This window comes from Balaenoptera borealis (assembly GCF_965194805.1).
Source record: "Balaenoptera borealis genome assembly, chromosome: X".
Lineage (NCBI taxonomy): Eukaryota > Metazoa > Chordata > Mammalia > Artiodactyla > Balaenopteridae > Balaenoptera > Balaenoptera borealis.
Window position 1 is genome coordinate 103,477,506 of NC_138881.1, and position 16,564 is coordinate 103,494,069.

Sequence of the window (16,564 nt, forward strand, 5' to 3'; positions counted from 1 at the left end):
AGATATTCAAGGGAACCAAGTAGAGGGTCTTAACACTAGTAAAGAGGCAGAATGGAACTAGTAACAGCCAACCAAAACAGAATGTTTTATCACTACATGTAGCCCCTATCATCTGTTACAATTTGTCAATTAAGAAGCTGGATCAACACAAAGAATGGTTATGAGAACGTTACCATAAGACCGCTAAGTAGGGGGACCAACTGTCCAGGTTTTCCAGTGATTGAGGGGTTTCCCAGGATGCAAGACTGTAGTGCTAAAACTGGGAAAGTCTCAGGCAAACCAGGACCAACTGGTAACCCTATTGCTAAGCTAAATTATGATTTTCTCTGAATGGCTATGGCATACTGGAGTTTAAAGCATGTGGGAACTGACTGAAACACAGCTTTTTTTGGCCTGATTGGTTTATCCTAATTTGGGGGAGAGTCAGAGGAAGGCCATACCCTTAATTGTATGAGAAAAAGAATCTGTTAGTACAATGGGAGGGACTACATATTAGTTCATAGAATGTGTGTCAAACAAAAAAGAAAACAATACAAAGTGGAGTTGTTGCTATTATCTCATGTCCTTCAGTCTCTGTGAGACGAAAGAGCTCTCACCCAGAAAACTGTCTGGGTTAGGCATCATCCCTGAAGATGAACCTAAGAGGAGATCTAAAACTAGCTTCTTCTTTATGCTAGAAAGCACTTAAATCATTTACAGTTTGTGCTAAACATGGAACCCAGAACTAGAAGGTCTGAAGTCAAAGGTTCCACTTCCAGTTCTGCATCGTGATAGGCGAGAAGAGTCTTGGCTCCTTACAGTCCAGCTGCCGTCCCTCCTGAGTGCTGCATACCCCAGGCTCACTGGATTGAAGGCACACCAAGTACTCTTTGTTCTACAAGGTATCTCAAGCAGGCTCTGAGAATCATACAATTATTTTAGAAGTGGGAAAAATTATCTCCTGTTTTCCCCATTTTAGAGAGCATGCTGGTAACTACTGAGGCCACATAGGTGGCAAAGCTATAAGTATAAAGAACATTACTTAGGAGAGAGGTCCCAATTACACCAGAGACCTGAGAGAATAGCAGCTGGGATAAGAAAAGGCTTTTAAATTTTTGAGGGTGGGTCCTACTGAAGGCAACTAATATGAATCTATGTGAACGGAAAGACATCTGTTGAGGTTCTAACAAAACACAGAATAAAACAGTGATGAAACTACCTGCATAAGATAGCTTATCTACCTGATTTGGTCATATTTAGAATATGAACTAGGGGAAAAGCCTTTCTTTCAGACCAGTGTTGCAAGGTGGCTCTCAGCAATTAAAGCTGAAAATTAGGTTACAGGTATGACAGTGTTATATGATGGCCCCAGTCTCCCTAATCCTTTGGTTCTGAATCTGTGACTTCTATTTCCAGGCACCCCCCTCATTCCTATCTAGTTGAAAAAGAAAAATAGGCTTGATCAGAAAAGACGGCTATACTGCATATTTGCCTAGGACAAATATTTCCTTGCCTAAAGTCAGTTTAACCCTTCTTCAAGCTCACATCTTCAGTCAAATGGATAAGTATAACAGCTCTACAAAGTCACCTGGGGAACTAGACCTACGGAATAGAAATGATATCCACTGTTATTGTACTTTTTTTTGATTTTGGCCGTGCCACGCAGCATGCGGGTATCTTAGTTCCCCAACCAGGGATCGAACCCATGCCCCCTGCAGTGGAAGTGCAGAGTCCTAACCACTGGACCACCAGGGAATTCCCTGCTGTACTTCTAATTACTGTTCAAAAAGCTTTTGGCCTAACAATGTGAGCAGTGTTTGGTTGGCTAAATCATTCCCGTGAGAGCCTGCCAACAGTCAATTTATGGAAGGGACCTAGCAGCCCTCTAATACTCATACTCTCTCATCAAAGGTTCTTCAAGAGGGGCTTTCACCCAAGAGGCAAAAGTAAGGATCCCTAGGAAAGCCTGGATGCCCAATCCAGTGTAACCAAGGTTGCCGAGGAATTCCCTTTCCAGGGGGTGGCATGTGGCCTACCCCTGATCTGGTTGTATAGCCACCTCTGTATAGTTCTCTGTTTTTCTCCTCAAACTTGAAAGGAAAATGACATTTCTTTGTTTAGATGTTTTTCTCTCTTAAATGACAAAGACACAATATTTTACACAGGCTACGGAAAAAGTAGCTGTTGGTATGAATGACCTGCTCCATTTTCTGACCTGGAAAAGTTCAGCCAACCTCAGGCAACCAGGTGTTCCTGTTTGCTAGGGTTCAATAGCGCTGATTAGTGTGTCACTTCTCAGTATAGCACAGGGCAGGTCAGAATTTCTGAGATGAAGCAATTCTCCCACCTCAGTCCTTCAAGAAATCAGGTCCCCTGTTGTATAGCTGAGACTGATCTACTGTGGGGTGGGGCGACAACACAAAACATAACTACACAAAGAGAGCATAACAATTTTCTGGATTGAGAGAGTCTAAAGGAGAAGAAGAAGCCCAATCCTACTCCCTTATTCCCTTTTTCCCTCTAGAGAGTACAGCACAGTATTACAAGTGATAACTGAATCAATTAACATTTAGCTAGTTGTTAGAGGTTAAGTGTGAGACTGTAGCAGTTGATATGTAAACACTAACAGCTGATGGTTGATTAAATGATCAATTAGATCCCAAATTTCTCAGCACCTTTTCCCCCACTCTACTACACAGCCCTATATCCCCACTGGGAACAAGAAGGGAGCCTACTTAAAGATAAGGGAACAAGATCTTCCCCAAAATCTGTAGTGAAAGCCTTGCATAGTACAGACTTAAAAAACAACAACAGATAAACAGAAGGGCCAGAATCTAAGCCTACAGAAAAATGAAGAATATGCTTGGGCTCCAGTCAGAGTGGGGAAGTACCACAGTTTCCAAACAGAGTACTGACCATAGCCCTGAGGGAAAAGGAAAAGAAAAGTAAATTCCTATTAGAGGTAACTGCTTTAAAGGGAAGAGTCCAGGTGGCAGATAGAGAAAAGGAGGGAGGGTTGTGTCCTCTTCCCCCACATCCTTACTTGAATTTCAATACAGTCACTAACGGGATACCCTGCTTGGGAGGGCTCTAGTTTGCTTTTTGTTGTTGTTTGTTTTCAGTTGTTTCATTTAGGTGGAGAGAAATAAAACAAGAGCCATGAATATACCTTTCCTAGAAGTTACACAACAGAGAGTGCAAGAGTATTTGGAATGTTTGGGGGTGGTTAAGTCTGTCAGTCTTTATTTCTTTGAAGGCAGTATGTGTAATAGCAAGTCAACTATCTGACAGTGATACTGTCACTGAGGAAACAGGATTCTCTGTATTCAAGAGGAGTGTTTCTCAGAATGACGTACCACATTCGCCTGCATCAGAATCATCTAGTGCTTGTTAAAAAAACAAAAACAAAACAAAAATCCCCAGGTACCATTCAAATTACTAAATTATAATTTATGGACATGGGGTTGAGTTTTTTTTTTAAGATCCTTCCTTGGTGATTCTCTAATAATTCCCTGATGAGCTGCACTAATGTTGGAGAACTATAGTTCTAGAGGGCCCATAAGACATCAACTTGGACAACTGGTGGTGTAGTAACAGTAAAATTATAGAACTAGTAAGACTTACTTTTTAAAGGGGATATTTTCATTGCCCACTGTGCAGAGCTGAGTATTAACAAAAGAGCAATTCTCTCATAATCTATATCTATGTCAAATTAAAATGCATTTACAAATAAAAGTTAAGTAGTAATGTGGAATCATTCCTGAATGGCAGCAAAGATACTTATACTTACCGAAATATGGTGTGCATACATTGGCCTAGACAGGAAAAATGCTGCATCATGGGGTGTGTGAAATTCATTACAGAGCACATCAATTGAAGGCACTCGCTTTATATAATCTTCTGTGCTTAGATTAGACGCTAAAAACCCACCAAACTGTACCAGGGTATCATGACACTAAATTTAAAAAATAAGACAAAAAACACAAATGTGCTACCATTTTACTAAACCAACATAACATTTTCCAAAATGACTAAGATATATTTTAACAATATTTTGATTAACAATTAAGAATTCAAATTTTACTACTTGAAAGAACTTTGGAGACAATCTACAAACTTAATCATATAATCATATTACAAAAAAGATACCCAAGTCCTGAAAAGTTGACTAATCTAAGACTTTAATAGTCAACAAAGGTCTCAAGTTCCAAGCTATTGTTCACCACCTTTAGTAGCAGAATATATTTATCTAAATCACATAGAACAATTTTATGTATATGCAAGTCAATTTTCTTGGCCCTTAAAAGTCGAAAACTTTGTAAAATATGCGTGATGTTTTTTATTTCCTTGTAATATAGTTGGTGATAGTTAAACACATTTTGTAGGCTAACCATAGGTTTTGGTGCTTAATATTTTAAAATATATTTTATAAATGAAGATCATATCTACTTTGTTGTGGCTGAAATTCCAGATTTCCAGAGATCAGAAAAGATGAGAGCAAACAACTTAAAGTTATCTACTTAACTGAAAACCTTATACATATTATTATATCCCCTAGATCCATCTCTTAAATATCATAATTTGCACAGAAAGAGTCCCAATTTCCAGAATGTCTATTATATATATAATTATATAATTACATATTATATATTGTATATAATATATATGATATATATATGATGTGCAAAATGACATTTTTTAAATTGTATCACATTCTATATTTTCCACTATCAAGATTTAAAAACCCACAGAAACACAAAGGCCACTTTAACTTGCCTGATCATAGAGCTTTCCCACAAGTTTCAAATGTTTCTCTCCACCTTCCTGAAAGATTACCCCATTCCTCTGCTGAGCCATAAGCAAACAGAGAGGAAGAGCAAGATCATGGTCTAATAGTGCATCCTTTAATCTCTGGGAGGATTTTTTAGTGTTTCTTATCTGGCCAAAGTAACCACCCTGCAAAAGAGAAGACATAACTTTACCAGTGTACCAGTACATAACACATGCCATCTGATTTGAAGAAAAAACACAGAAAGGGTTTGGTTACAATCCTGAAGATAACAAACCCACACACTCTACATTCCTTCCCTCTCTTTACAAATTTATTTTACTGACACTGTTACTGCCACTGGCTTTAGTCACTGGCTTAAAGATAACTGTCAACTGTTTTTAAACTTCTACATATTTTCCACTTTCTACCATGCAGTCCCTTATAAAGGATTATCCTTCAGTCAGTGTGGAGCAGAGTCAACAACAGAGTAACTATGCTCAGATTTATGCCCGTTGGGGTATCAAGGACCACAGAAGATTTGATATTTATTTCCCTCCAGATGTATTACTTACTGTCTTTTATACTTTGTTTCAGCTTTTTAAAAAGGTTAAAATAACTAGTATATCGCAATTTTTAAAAGGGAGGTGGGGGCGATTGTAAGAGGAGGGTATGTATGGCTTTGACACTTAGCTTTATGTACTTATGTGCTGTTTAAATTCTTTATTATGAACATGCGTACATTTTGATTACTGTAGCTTTGTAACACTGTCTGAAGTCTGGGATGGTTATGCCTACTGCTTTGTTCTTTTTCCTCAGGATTGGTTTGGCAATTCTGGGTCTTTTATGGTTCCATATAAATTTTAGGATTATTTGTTCTAGTTCTGTAAAAAATGTCATGGGTAATTTGATAGGTATTGCATTCAATCTGTAGATTGCTTTGGGTAGCATGGCCATTTTAACAATGTTAACTCTTCCAATCTAAGAGCATGGGATATCTTTCCATTTCTTTGAATCATCTTCAATTTCCTTTATTAATGTTTTGTAGTTTTCAGCATATAAATCTTTCACCTCCTTGGTGATGTTTATTCCCAAGTATTTTATTTTTTTTGATGCGATTTTAAAAGGGAGCATGCATACATTTTGAATTTTGAGTCACTAAACAAAAAGAGCAATTCTCACCTCAGCTTTTAGTTGCTCTCCACCAGTCATGGCCTCTAGTTGCTCCATTGTCATTTCTTCTGTAATTTCTATTCCTGCCATTTTTTGTACCACTTCTTTCAATATAAGCAGGTCAAAACTATTTAGGAAAAACAAGAAATAGTCTATAGTTGAAACTTCAAACATAAAAGTAAAAATGAATTGTAATTAATATACTAAGAATCCCTAAATTATTTGTATATAAATATTTGGGCCATGTAACATGTTTAACTTTTTACTTGGAAGTAATTTCAAACTTACAGATAGGATACAAAGATAAGAATAGTACAAAGCACACCCACATAGCCTTTATCCCTACTTCACCTGTTATTAACATTGCGAACATCCCGTTCACTTTATCATTTCTGTTTTCTCTCTCTCTCCCCCAACTTCTCTCTCTCTCTCACGCACACACACACACACTCTCTCACAATTTTCTTGAACTATTTGAGAGTAACTTATCTAGTAAGTAACATCATTTTAGAGGTACCTAAAATTCCTAATTACCCCTAAAATTGCTAATGTGTTTCCTAAGACTATCGCTATTCTCTTACATAACCACAGCAATAGTTATCAATTTTAGTAAACCTAACACTGATACAATACTTTTATCTAATATACAGGTCATATTTCATTTTTAGCAGCCAACCCAATAATGCCCTTCATAGCATTTTTTTTTATCCTCCAGTACAGGATGCTCAATATATATTTTTTGATAGTATAGAGCCATCTCTTTAAACAATCACACACACTTGGGAGGAATGGAGGGAGGGAGAGGAGAAAGGAAAAAAGGAAGGAAATGCAAATTCCAAGTTGTGATATTTGAGCCTAAGATGACAGTTTAGTGGCCTGCCTTACGCATATTTATTACTGTGCCAACAGTTACTCATTTGAATTCTCAAAGTTTAGGACTGTCAATGGAAATAACACCTTATGACTTCCAAGATCTTCCTTAATTTGTTAAGTAATGAAGATAAGGAAAAACATTCTTTCCTACAGAACAAATACAGATGTTTTTCCAAAGAAAGGTAAAGCTAGGTATACCCAAGACACAAGTTAATAGACAAAGGAACAGTTTTCTAAGATTATTATTAAGTGCTTACTCTCTCAACTTGCCTTGCTTCTCTAAACATAGTTTTTGAAAACAAGAGGGCCCTCATGCAAATAAGTATGCAACAAGTACTAATGAAATATTTTGCTTTTCCTTTAAACAATCTTTTCATTAGATGGTCACAAAAACTATATCACAGTACAGAAAACTGAACTAGAGATTTAAAAGTAATGTGATGTTTTCCTGGCCTATATAGACACAGAAGAGTAAAATGTATACGAATGGCCAACAAATGAGTATAAAGCAAGTGATATATGCGGATTAAATCCCGAACCTAATTTTTTTTTTTTAAGTTTTCCCTAAACCAAAATAATCTGTCAAGAATTACTTAGGTAATACTTGTTTGGAGCACCAGATAGCTTTACAGATTTCTGTTTGCTTTCTACCAGAAAGCTTTTGAAAACCATTTCCAGTTCTTTGAGTCTAGTCAGTGTATTGCTGATGGGGTTTAATATACATTCTAATTCAAACTCTAAGCACTGATATTGGTCCAGAATAAAATAATAAAACTCAGTATTTATAAAGAAAAGAAGACAATGTCCAAAAGGTGCATTAGTGTTACCTATCTCTGAAGTTTAAATTAAAAAAATAGTTGTGTTTTAAAGATACTATATATACCCTCAAAATAAACACATTCCTACCAAATGTTCAATGTAAAGGCCAATTACTGTCCAGTAGCATAATCAATAGTGCAATGTGTTTTGCCATAAGAGGATTTACAATATACCATATCAACCATTTATTCAAAAGCCTAACAGGTAGTCAAAATGAGTTAGTTTCTTTAATGAGTTACACATATAGCCAAATATTACATTTCTTTCTGTATATTTTAAGTTATTTCTTTTAATTAAAGAATTCCATATAAATAAGTGAGCAATTACTGTTCTTAAGCCTACAACCAACAAACAGTTTTTCAACATAATAGCAATGTCAGTATCTCAATACCAGCAGAAGTACTCTAATTATTGAATTTCATTTACATATAATTTGCTATGAATACCTTTTGCCTGCCTTTAGCTGATTAGCCACATATTGAAGAAGACCAGCAAGATCAATTGGATATTTACGAAAAACTGCACCACAGAAACTAGCCAGACCTATATGAGATAAAAAAAGAATAGGGCTTTTTAAAAAACAGTTCATAAAACAAAAAGCACAATATTAAGTGTCATTTCAATGAAATTTCCAAAACAAAATGAGGTGGGAAAAATTGTATTGCTGATGCCACTGAACAGAATTTTATAATTAATAATAGCTAATATTTATTGACCATACATATGCCAAGCAGTCTATTAAGCTCTTTATGTAATTATCTCATTTAACCTTTGCAGTAATCATCTCAGGTTGGTATAAACCTATCGATGAGGGAAATTCCGAACAGACAGGTCATGTAACTTGCTCATGGACACACAGTTGGTATGAGGTAGAACAGTGATTCAAACTTATACGGCCTGATTCCATAACCTGTGACGTTAATTAGGCCACAACAAAATCCTGCAGATGACTCAGTAAACTTGAATGATCAACAAAACACCTGCCCCTCAAATGTTTGAGTCACACAAAAAAATCTCATTTTATCTAGGAACATGCCACTAGTTGTGGAGGGGCAAGGAAACATTGCCAGACCAAGAAGCAATCAAAAGACCAATTTTAGCCAAGAGTCCTTATCACATTAGTAGGGAGAAAACCCCACTCAAGACAAGAGGAGGAGGGACTTCCCTGGCCATCCAACGGTTAAGACTTGGCACGCCCAATGCAGGGGGCATGGGTTCAATCCCTGGTCGGGAAACCAAGATCCCGCATGCAGCACGGCGTGGCATTTTAAAAAAAAAAAAAAAAAAAAAAAGGAGGAGACCCCAGTAAAGTCAAGTGATCTGCAGCCTTTTCAACAATTATTTGCTGAGCACCTAAAGGACAATGGACAAAACACAGGTCCTGCCCTCAAGGAGCTTACAGTCCAGAGAGATATAGAAAAGTAAACTAAAATAACTATGATGAATAAAAAGTTCCATAGAAGTACAGAAGAGGGGCACCTTATTCTGACTTTTGGGTTGTTAACAGGGAAAGCTTTCCAAAGAAAGTGACCTCTAAGCTGAAATCTAATGAATAAGTAGAAAATGTGTTGGAAGAGATGAGTGGGCATAGAAGGGTACCCCAAGAAGAGGGAATAACATGTGCAAAAGGCCATGGAAAGTGCAAGAAGTTCAGCATTAACGGAACCTAGAATATTAGGGAGGGGCAAAAGATGAGGCTAGTACAGAAAGGACCTGATTCCAAAAGAACTTACTTGTATGATTTATTACAGATTGCAGACTTCAAAGAGCAATGGGGAGCTACTGCAAGATTCAGCTATCAGAGACACAACAGGTTGAAAGAAAATGTGACTGGCTGCTAGAAATCAAAGGTACAAGGAAAAAAAACAAGGCTAGGGCTTTTTGTTAAACAACCAAGTTTTTGTTCTTTTAAGGTGACTGGAACCTCAGGATAGAAAGGAGAGAAGGGAGAATAGCTCCCTTAAGATTAATTCTTCTAGGGACCTCCCTGGCAGTCCACTGGTTAAGACTTCACCTTCAGATGCAGGGGGTGCAGGTTCGATCCCTGTTGGAGAGCTAAGAGCCCACATGCCTCACAGCCAAAAAACCAAAACATAAAACAGAAGCAATATTGTAACAAATTCAATAAAGACTTTAAAATCGGTCCACATCAAGAAAAAAATCTTAAAAAAAAAGATTAATTCTTCTAAAATAATAGAATGGATGGGAACTTTCATCTCCCCAGTAATGCTTGCCCAAATGCTATCACAGCCAATACTGGCTTCTTGAGTTAGAAAATGAATTAAGTACCATATGAACCTCCTTACACAGCCAAGGACATGAACCCTCTGTAGAACAAGCTGAGTGGCTAGATATTCTCAAGAGCACTTGACAAATAGGCTCTTAGCATAGGTAACAGAATACATAGCATAGCAATGACAACAGATGGAAATTTCATCCTTGGAAAAATAAAAATACTTACTCTGAAGCCAGCTTGAGATGGTTGTGTCGTCATGTTTCATTCTCTCCTTTTCTGGATTAGCTAAAGCTTCAATGATACAATCTTTCATATATTAAGAAAAAATGTTGTCAACACATCCCTAACAAAGACCGCTAAAACAACAACAACAAAAAGCCACCCCTTGGAAAATAAAGTAAATTGTTAGCTCCGATTTATTACCAATTATGGAAAAATACACTCACTGTAGTACCAACTTTTCCTTTTTAGCCTCTTTTCCAGCTTTCAGCAAGCAGATTCTAACTATATAAAAGATATTTAGTAATCTTAACATTGTCTTTCCCAATATACAACACAGACACACACACAAACTCCCAACTGGTCAACCTTTCAATCAGCCAACTGAATCAACCTCAGATGGTTGCTAAAGGAACTTAGAATGAAAATAAAACATTCACCACTAAGGTCTATGAAACGTGAAATCTATGTTATTACTCCACCTGAAAGGATACAGGCCAAGACGTCATAATTCAACGAAGTGAGGTATTTCAATGAATCTACTACAGGTGTTATTAAGTTATCATACTTCTGTATTTGTGACAAGATCTGGAAGACAGCAACAAAGAATAAAAGGCATTGACTAATCAAAAGAGAACTTTTACCGTGCTAACTAAATAATGGCTACACTTTTTTTTTAAAAGAAATAATGCTTAAAATTAGTTTCCTTCCATTGTGTATTTATATAAAACCTACTATTCTATCATTTCCTTAGAAAATATTTTCTTAGGCTACAATTTCCAATTAGGAAATAATTCCAGTGCATCCAAACTTGAATTTTGGAATTATAATGTGTTTTAGAAATCTCTTTCTAAACATGAAAGTGTTACATCTGAATCACAATGAAATGCTGTTCAAATGTTTCTAAAAACTAAAAACAACAAATAATGCATCACTTTATTAATGTTTTTATAACTCAAAATGTGGTACACAAGACAATGTTAGTCTGTTTAAAAACAGCAGCACTGTCACTTATTATTAGAAAAGTAGATCAATGTGTTAAATATATTACATACTAAATTTTGTTTTTAGAATAACCATACAATGTTTCATTTGCTAAAGTTTTTGTCCCCTAAAACTACCAAACATTTTTAAACTACATCATTCTATTTCCACTTGTGCTGATTTAAAGACTACAAAAAGAAAAATCCCTGAAAATAGTATTAACCTCAAAACATACATAATCAAACAAAATGGTTGGATTGCTGTGGCTCAACTTCCCAATTTGTCTTCCAGAAGGCTTCACATTTTCCTTGGTTAGACGCCTACAAGGGGAGAAAAAGGTGGCAGGGATCATCTTAAGTAATTTCCCTTTTAATGTTGGTAGCTTTGTTACATCACGAAAAAAAATTTATTTCCCAAATATCCAAAATGGATCCATGTAAACAACCACCCTCACCATATGCTTTACTACAGGACTTGGGCTATTTTGATTAGGCATTCTCTAAGAGGGTATTAAAATTTTGTATTAATGCTTAACATTTACAATATACACGTGGTTCATTTTATAGTAATAGTCTAATAAGCATTAAAACTCTTAACGTACTCTACAAGTACATAAAACTCTTCTTACAGAGAATAATTATTTTAGATTTAGAAGGGCTCATTATCAGTTTAGGGATTAAGATATCAAATTTGGTGTAATACATTGAAATGCCTCATGCCATCTGTCTCAGTGACCCTAACAGAGTGATAGCTAATGCTGCACTCCTTGATACAAGCAGTTCTCTGGTTTTCATATTCAAAGTAAACAATTCTTGAAAAATCAATTCTACTCTTGTCCTTCCTCTTTAATTCTCCCTCTACTCAGTATTCTTTTACTAACCTTTTGGAAATTTATATCTACGAAATGCTTACAAATTCAAAACAATTATTACACAGGATCTTTAACTCTTCTGATGAAATTACTACATAATAAATCTAGAAACCTGAAAAACTAACAAGTGACAGGAAGCTTTCTAGAGTGAAAATATAATGAAGCAAATAATGAATTTAGTTGACAATTCAAGGAATGTGACCATTCTGGAAGTGACAAACTTGATATAATTATCTTAAGAAACTTCTTTTGACAAAACTGATCCATCAATCAAAATTATTTCATCAACAACTGCTTCCCTTTCCCATTCTGCATGGCCCAGTTTCTTTTTTTCCCATGGAAAAGAGAGACCCATCAGTTTTAAACTTTGGCTATACTCTGTTCTACTTTGAAGCTTTATTTGAAGCACAAATAAAGTTCTACCACCACCTGCCCTTACTTCTAACCCTACTATTTCAGGCAAGCCCTCCTACCTGCCAAAGCCAACCCTTCCTTTCCATATTTTTTATCCCACTCCCTTCTGCTTCCTCTCCCCCAACACCAAAAAAAATAAATAAATAAAAGGAATATTATCTTGATTACGTCCTCCTCTCAAGCAACCATGGTGCTTGGCATATGGAACACAATCAATGAACATTTGTGGCATGAATTACTGGATGTCCTATAGCAAATTCATGTTTTAAACAGTAATCAAAACTTGTGAAATTCCCAAGCAATAAATTAATACATTCCATTCTCAACTTAAAAAGTTCAATCAATATCAAAATCATATTATTCAAGGCTGGTGAAACAGTTGAGCTTACAAATATAACAAAAATCCAAGTACATTAAAAATTCTGTACATATTCTGTGATAAACATTTGTATTAATTTACTTATTCATTAATTCATATTAATGTCTTCTGTGACAGGCAAAGTGCTAAGCACTAGGAATACAAGGATGAGTAGCAGCTCCTGCTCTCAAGCTCAGTCCAGCTGGGGAGGTAGATTTAAAACCACTTTTAAAATTTTTATATTCTTAAACAAATAGAGCAACTTATAGAACAGTACTTATTATATGCTATCAGTAGTATAAAAAGGGAGGGAATAATATATTTGTATTCACTTGCATATACATAAAAATAGCCGGAATGATAAATAAGAAACTAAACAGTGACCACTTTTTTTTTCCTTGGGAGAACTGAGTGGACAGGGTGAGAGACTTTTTATTGTCTACCTTTTCATATCTACTACAATTTAAACCATGTGAATATATAAACTAGTCAAAATATTAGATAATTTTAAAAAGAAAAATAATCATAGCAATATACATAAGCGGTATGATAGTATTTATATGCATATGAGATAGTGGTAGCACAAATAAAGAACAATCAATTGTGCTTGGTGGTATGTGCAATGGAAGGCTTCACAGAGGTGACACTGGAGCCCACTGTCCAATGATGAGGTCACCAGATGGAGAGAGGAAAAAGAGGTAAGGGAAAACCTGTACAAACAAAAGAAACAAAAAATATATGCAAAGGAAAAGGAGACCATAGCACATTTAGGGAAACATAAGTGGGCTCAGTACAGTTAGAGGTAGAATTGGTGGGAAATGAGGATGGAAATAGGGAGAGACAGATCATGAAGGTTCTCTTATATCACCAAGCCATAAAGTCTGACATATAACCTGCAGGCAATGCTTAGTCACCAAAGGATTTTGAAGAAAGAGAATAATACAAGGCACTATAACACTCCAGATAAAAGAACTAAGTTAGTGGTGGTAGAGAGTGGAAGAGACAGATTCAATATTTAATGTATCGGGGCTCCCCTGGTGGCACAGTGGTTGAGAATCTGCCTGCCAATGCAGGGGACACGGGTTCGATCCCTGGTCCAGGAAGATCCCACATGCCGCGGAGCAACTAAGCCCGTGCGCCACAACTACTGAGCCTGTGCTCTAGAGCCCGTGAGCCACAACTACTGAGCCCGCGCACCTAGAGCCCGTGCTCCACGACAAGAGAAGCCCACGCGCTGCAACGAAGAATAGCCTCTGCTCACCGCAACTAGAGATAGCCCGCGTGCAGCAACGAAGACCCAACACAGCCAAAAATAAATAAATAAAATAAATTTATCAAAAAAAATTAATGTATCATTGAATAATCCATATAAAGCACTTAGTTCAGCGCCCACCACACATAGTAATGGCTTCAAAAATATTAGTTGTTGTTAAGCTAGAAACTCTACTTGGGGAATTTTTAAGCCTGGAACTCTTTCGGAAGGACCAGTTCTAATATCATCTCTTTCCATGCCTTCCCCAACTTCCATGGGGTGAAATATTCATTCTCCTCTCTATCGTCCCATAGAACTTTATACATATTGTATAAAAGCATCTATTAAACCAGACTGTGATTGTGCACACAGCTGTTTCCCTGGTAGACTGTGACCTACAACAATATCATTCAGCAAAGAAAGTATCACTGGGGGCTTCCCTGGTGGCACAGTGGTTAAGAATCTGCCTGACAATTCAGGGGACATGGGTTCGAGCCCTGGTCTGGGAAGATTCCACATGCCACGGAACAACTAAGCCTGTGCACCACAACTGCTGACCCTGCGCTCTAGAGTCTGTGAACCACAACTACTGAACCCCGCATGCCTAGAGGCTGTGCTCCGCGACAAGAGAAGTCACCACAATGAGAAGCCCGTGCACCACAACGAAGAGTAGCCCCCACTCGCCGCAACTAGAGAAAGCCCGCACACAGCAACAAAGACCCAACACAGCCAAAAATAAATAAATGAATAAATTTATTTTAAAAAAAGAAAGAAAGTGTCACTGCATACTGTTAAATCTAGTTAAACTAGTGAATGCACTACTTCTAATTAGAATAACCGTACGACTGCACAAATGTAAAAGAAATAACAATAAACAGCCTGGCTGAAAACCCTTGCAATACAGCAGTGTAATTAGTATCTAAACCAATACTGATCTGAAGTATACAATTTTCATAATTAAACTTCAAACAGTTTATCAGGAAGTATCAATAGATTAACATCACTCTTATGTTTTTAATGACATGAAAATAAAGCACACAAATGAAAAAACTATAAATTTTTCAAAAGTTGACTCCCTAAGGAGATAGTTCTGCATGATTCTACTAGATCTTCCAAAAAGAAAAAAGAAACCTTTATTATAACTTTCAACAGAAATTCCTAGAACTTTGACTACCTTGTACAAGCCACTGAATGTATTATGCAAATTGAGCAAAGGCTACACAGTATGCTCTCCTTTAAAAAAAAAAAAACCTCATCCTATAATATAATGCATCCTAAAGAGGATTTTTATTAGATTTTATAGCTGTGCAAACATGACAACTACAAAAACTAACATGGTAGTCAAAATGAGCTAAAAACCACAAAAAGTGATAGTCACTCTATGTATAGTATATAATTAGCTACACCATTAGCAAATACTCCTGGGCTTCCTCAAAACTGAGGCTCAGACATGAGCTGGCTGAAAAAAAGTAAATCAGATCCAGATATTAAGAAGAAAAATAAATTAAAACTTACTTCATGATATATTTGGCTCTGTCTATTGTTTGAGCTTTAACTTTTACTAAAAGTGGATGACTGTTGTAAGTTTCATTCTTCCACTGGCCATACAGACGATATCTTGAAAATGATGAGATGAAGAATTAGGAAAAGTTAAACACTTAGAGGTTAGTGCACTAGAATAGTAGCTAAAAATACAAAAATACTATGTATTTACCTATGCTGATATGGAAATGTTTTAAACATTCCCCACAGTTCCTCAGACATACAAGCATTGCAGTCCATCAAAGAAAGAGATGGAAGTAATACCTGGTCAGTAATGCTAAGCAAGCAGCTAAGGATAACCTCCTACGAAAAATGGAGGAAAAATTATTTCAGTTAAGAGGTGCATATTAATCCCCCCCACCCAGACAAATTCATGTAAGCCTTGGAAATATTGCCATTCCTTGATTTAATAACACACCATATCTAATTCCCCACACTATCACTGTACTTTTCACAATGGTTATCTGTGTTTCTCCATCTAAGAAAGCAAATGAGGTGAGGGAAGGAAAGGGGTAGCAAGAATGAGGGACTTTTTATCCCTTTTCCTTTCTCAACATGGTAATACTCAAAAACAGGAGGCTGTCAATCTTAAAAAATACTTTGTACGATATGCCAAAAGCTACATTCAACATGTAAAGTATAAAATAGTTATTCACATAGGTGATTAAAGCTTGTTCACAGTAAAATTTACAGTATGCTGTACCTAGACAAACATTAGACACATTGGATTTTTCTAGTCTCTTACCGTCTTCTCTTTATCTTCTTGTTTGCTTCCATCAGACTGAAACTAAAATTAAAAAAAACTATAAATAAAATGCAAAAAGGTTAAGATTATGCTGTCACAATTTCGTTTCTAATTTGAAAAACAATTAACTTGCAGGTAGTTGTGAATTATTTCGTTACTTGTTACACACATGTAGATTTTACATACAGTCAGTATTACCAATTAACATTTTAAATTCTCATCTACATTTCTAACCTCCAAAAAATTTGTGACATTCATGAATTTTAAATGCCAGTTTTATAAGCCAATTCTTTTCTCAACCTCATTACCACAAACCAAAGCATCCTAAAAC

The 16,564-nt window shown here is 36.2% G+C and overlaps 1 protein-coding gene across 19 annotated transcripts in view; it reads right to left on the reverse strand.

Moving 5' to 3' along the window:
* The window catches only part of THOC2 (THO complex subunit 2), a 105,751-nt gene that overhangs the window by 25,212 nt on the left and 63,975 nt on the right, over positions 1-16,564 (reverse strand). For all 19 annotated transcript variants that reach the window (XR_014239566.1, XM_082376995.1, XM_082376992.1 and 16 more), the window contains 10 exons: positions 16,234-16,275; positions 15,661-15,791; positions 15,462-15,563; positions 11,287-11,371; positions 10,562-10,655; positions 10,074-10,154; positions 8,059-8,155; positions 5,930-6,047; positions 4,756-4,935; positions 3,770-3,934 (listed from right to left, as the gene is read on the reverse strand). Coding sequence is in view for 18 of the 19 variants with exons in the window: in XM_082376995.1 (XP_082233121.1) it covers positions 3,770-3,934; positions 4,756-4,935; positions 5,930-6,047; positions 8,059-8,155; positions 10,074-10,154; positions 10,562-10,655; positions 11,287-11,371; positions 15,462-15,563; positions 15,661-15,791; positions 16,234-16,275 (1,095 nt within the window). In the remaining variant the exon portion in view is untranslated. The remainder of the gene's footprint in view (positions 1-3,769; positions 3,935-4,755; positions 4,936-5,929; positions 6,048-8,058; positions 8,156-10,073; positions 10,155-10,561; positions 10,656-11,286; positions 11,372-15,461; positions 15,564-15,660; positions 15,792-16,233; positions 16,276-16,564) is intronic.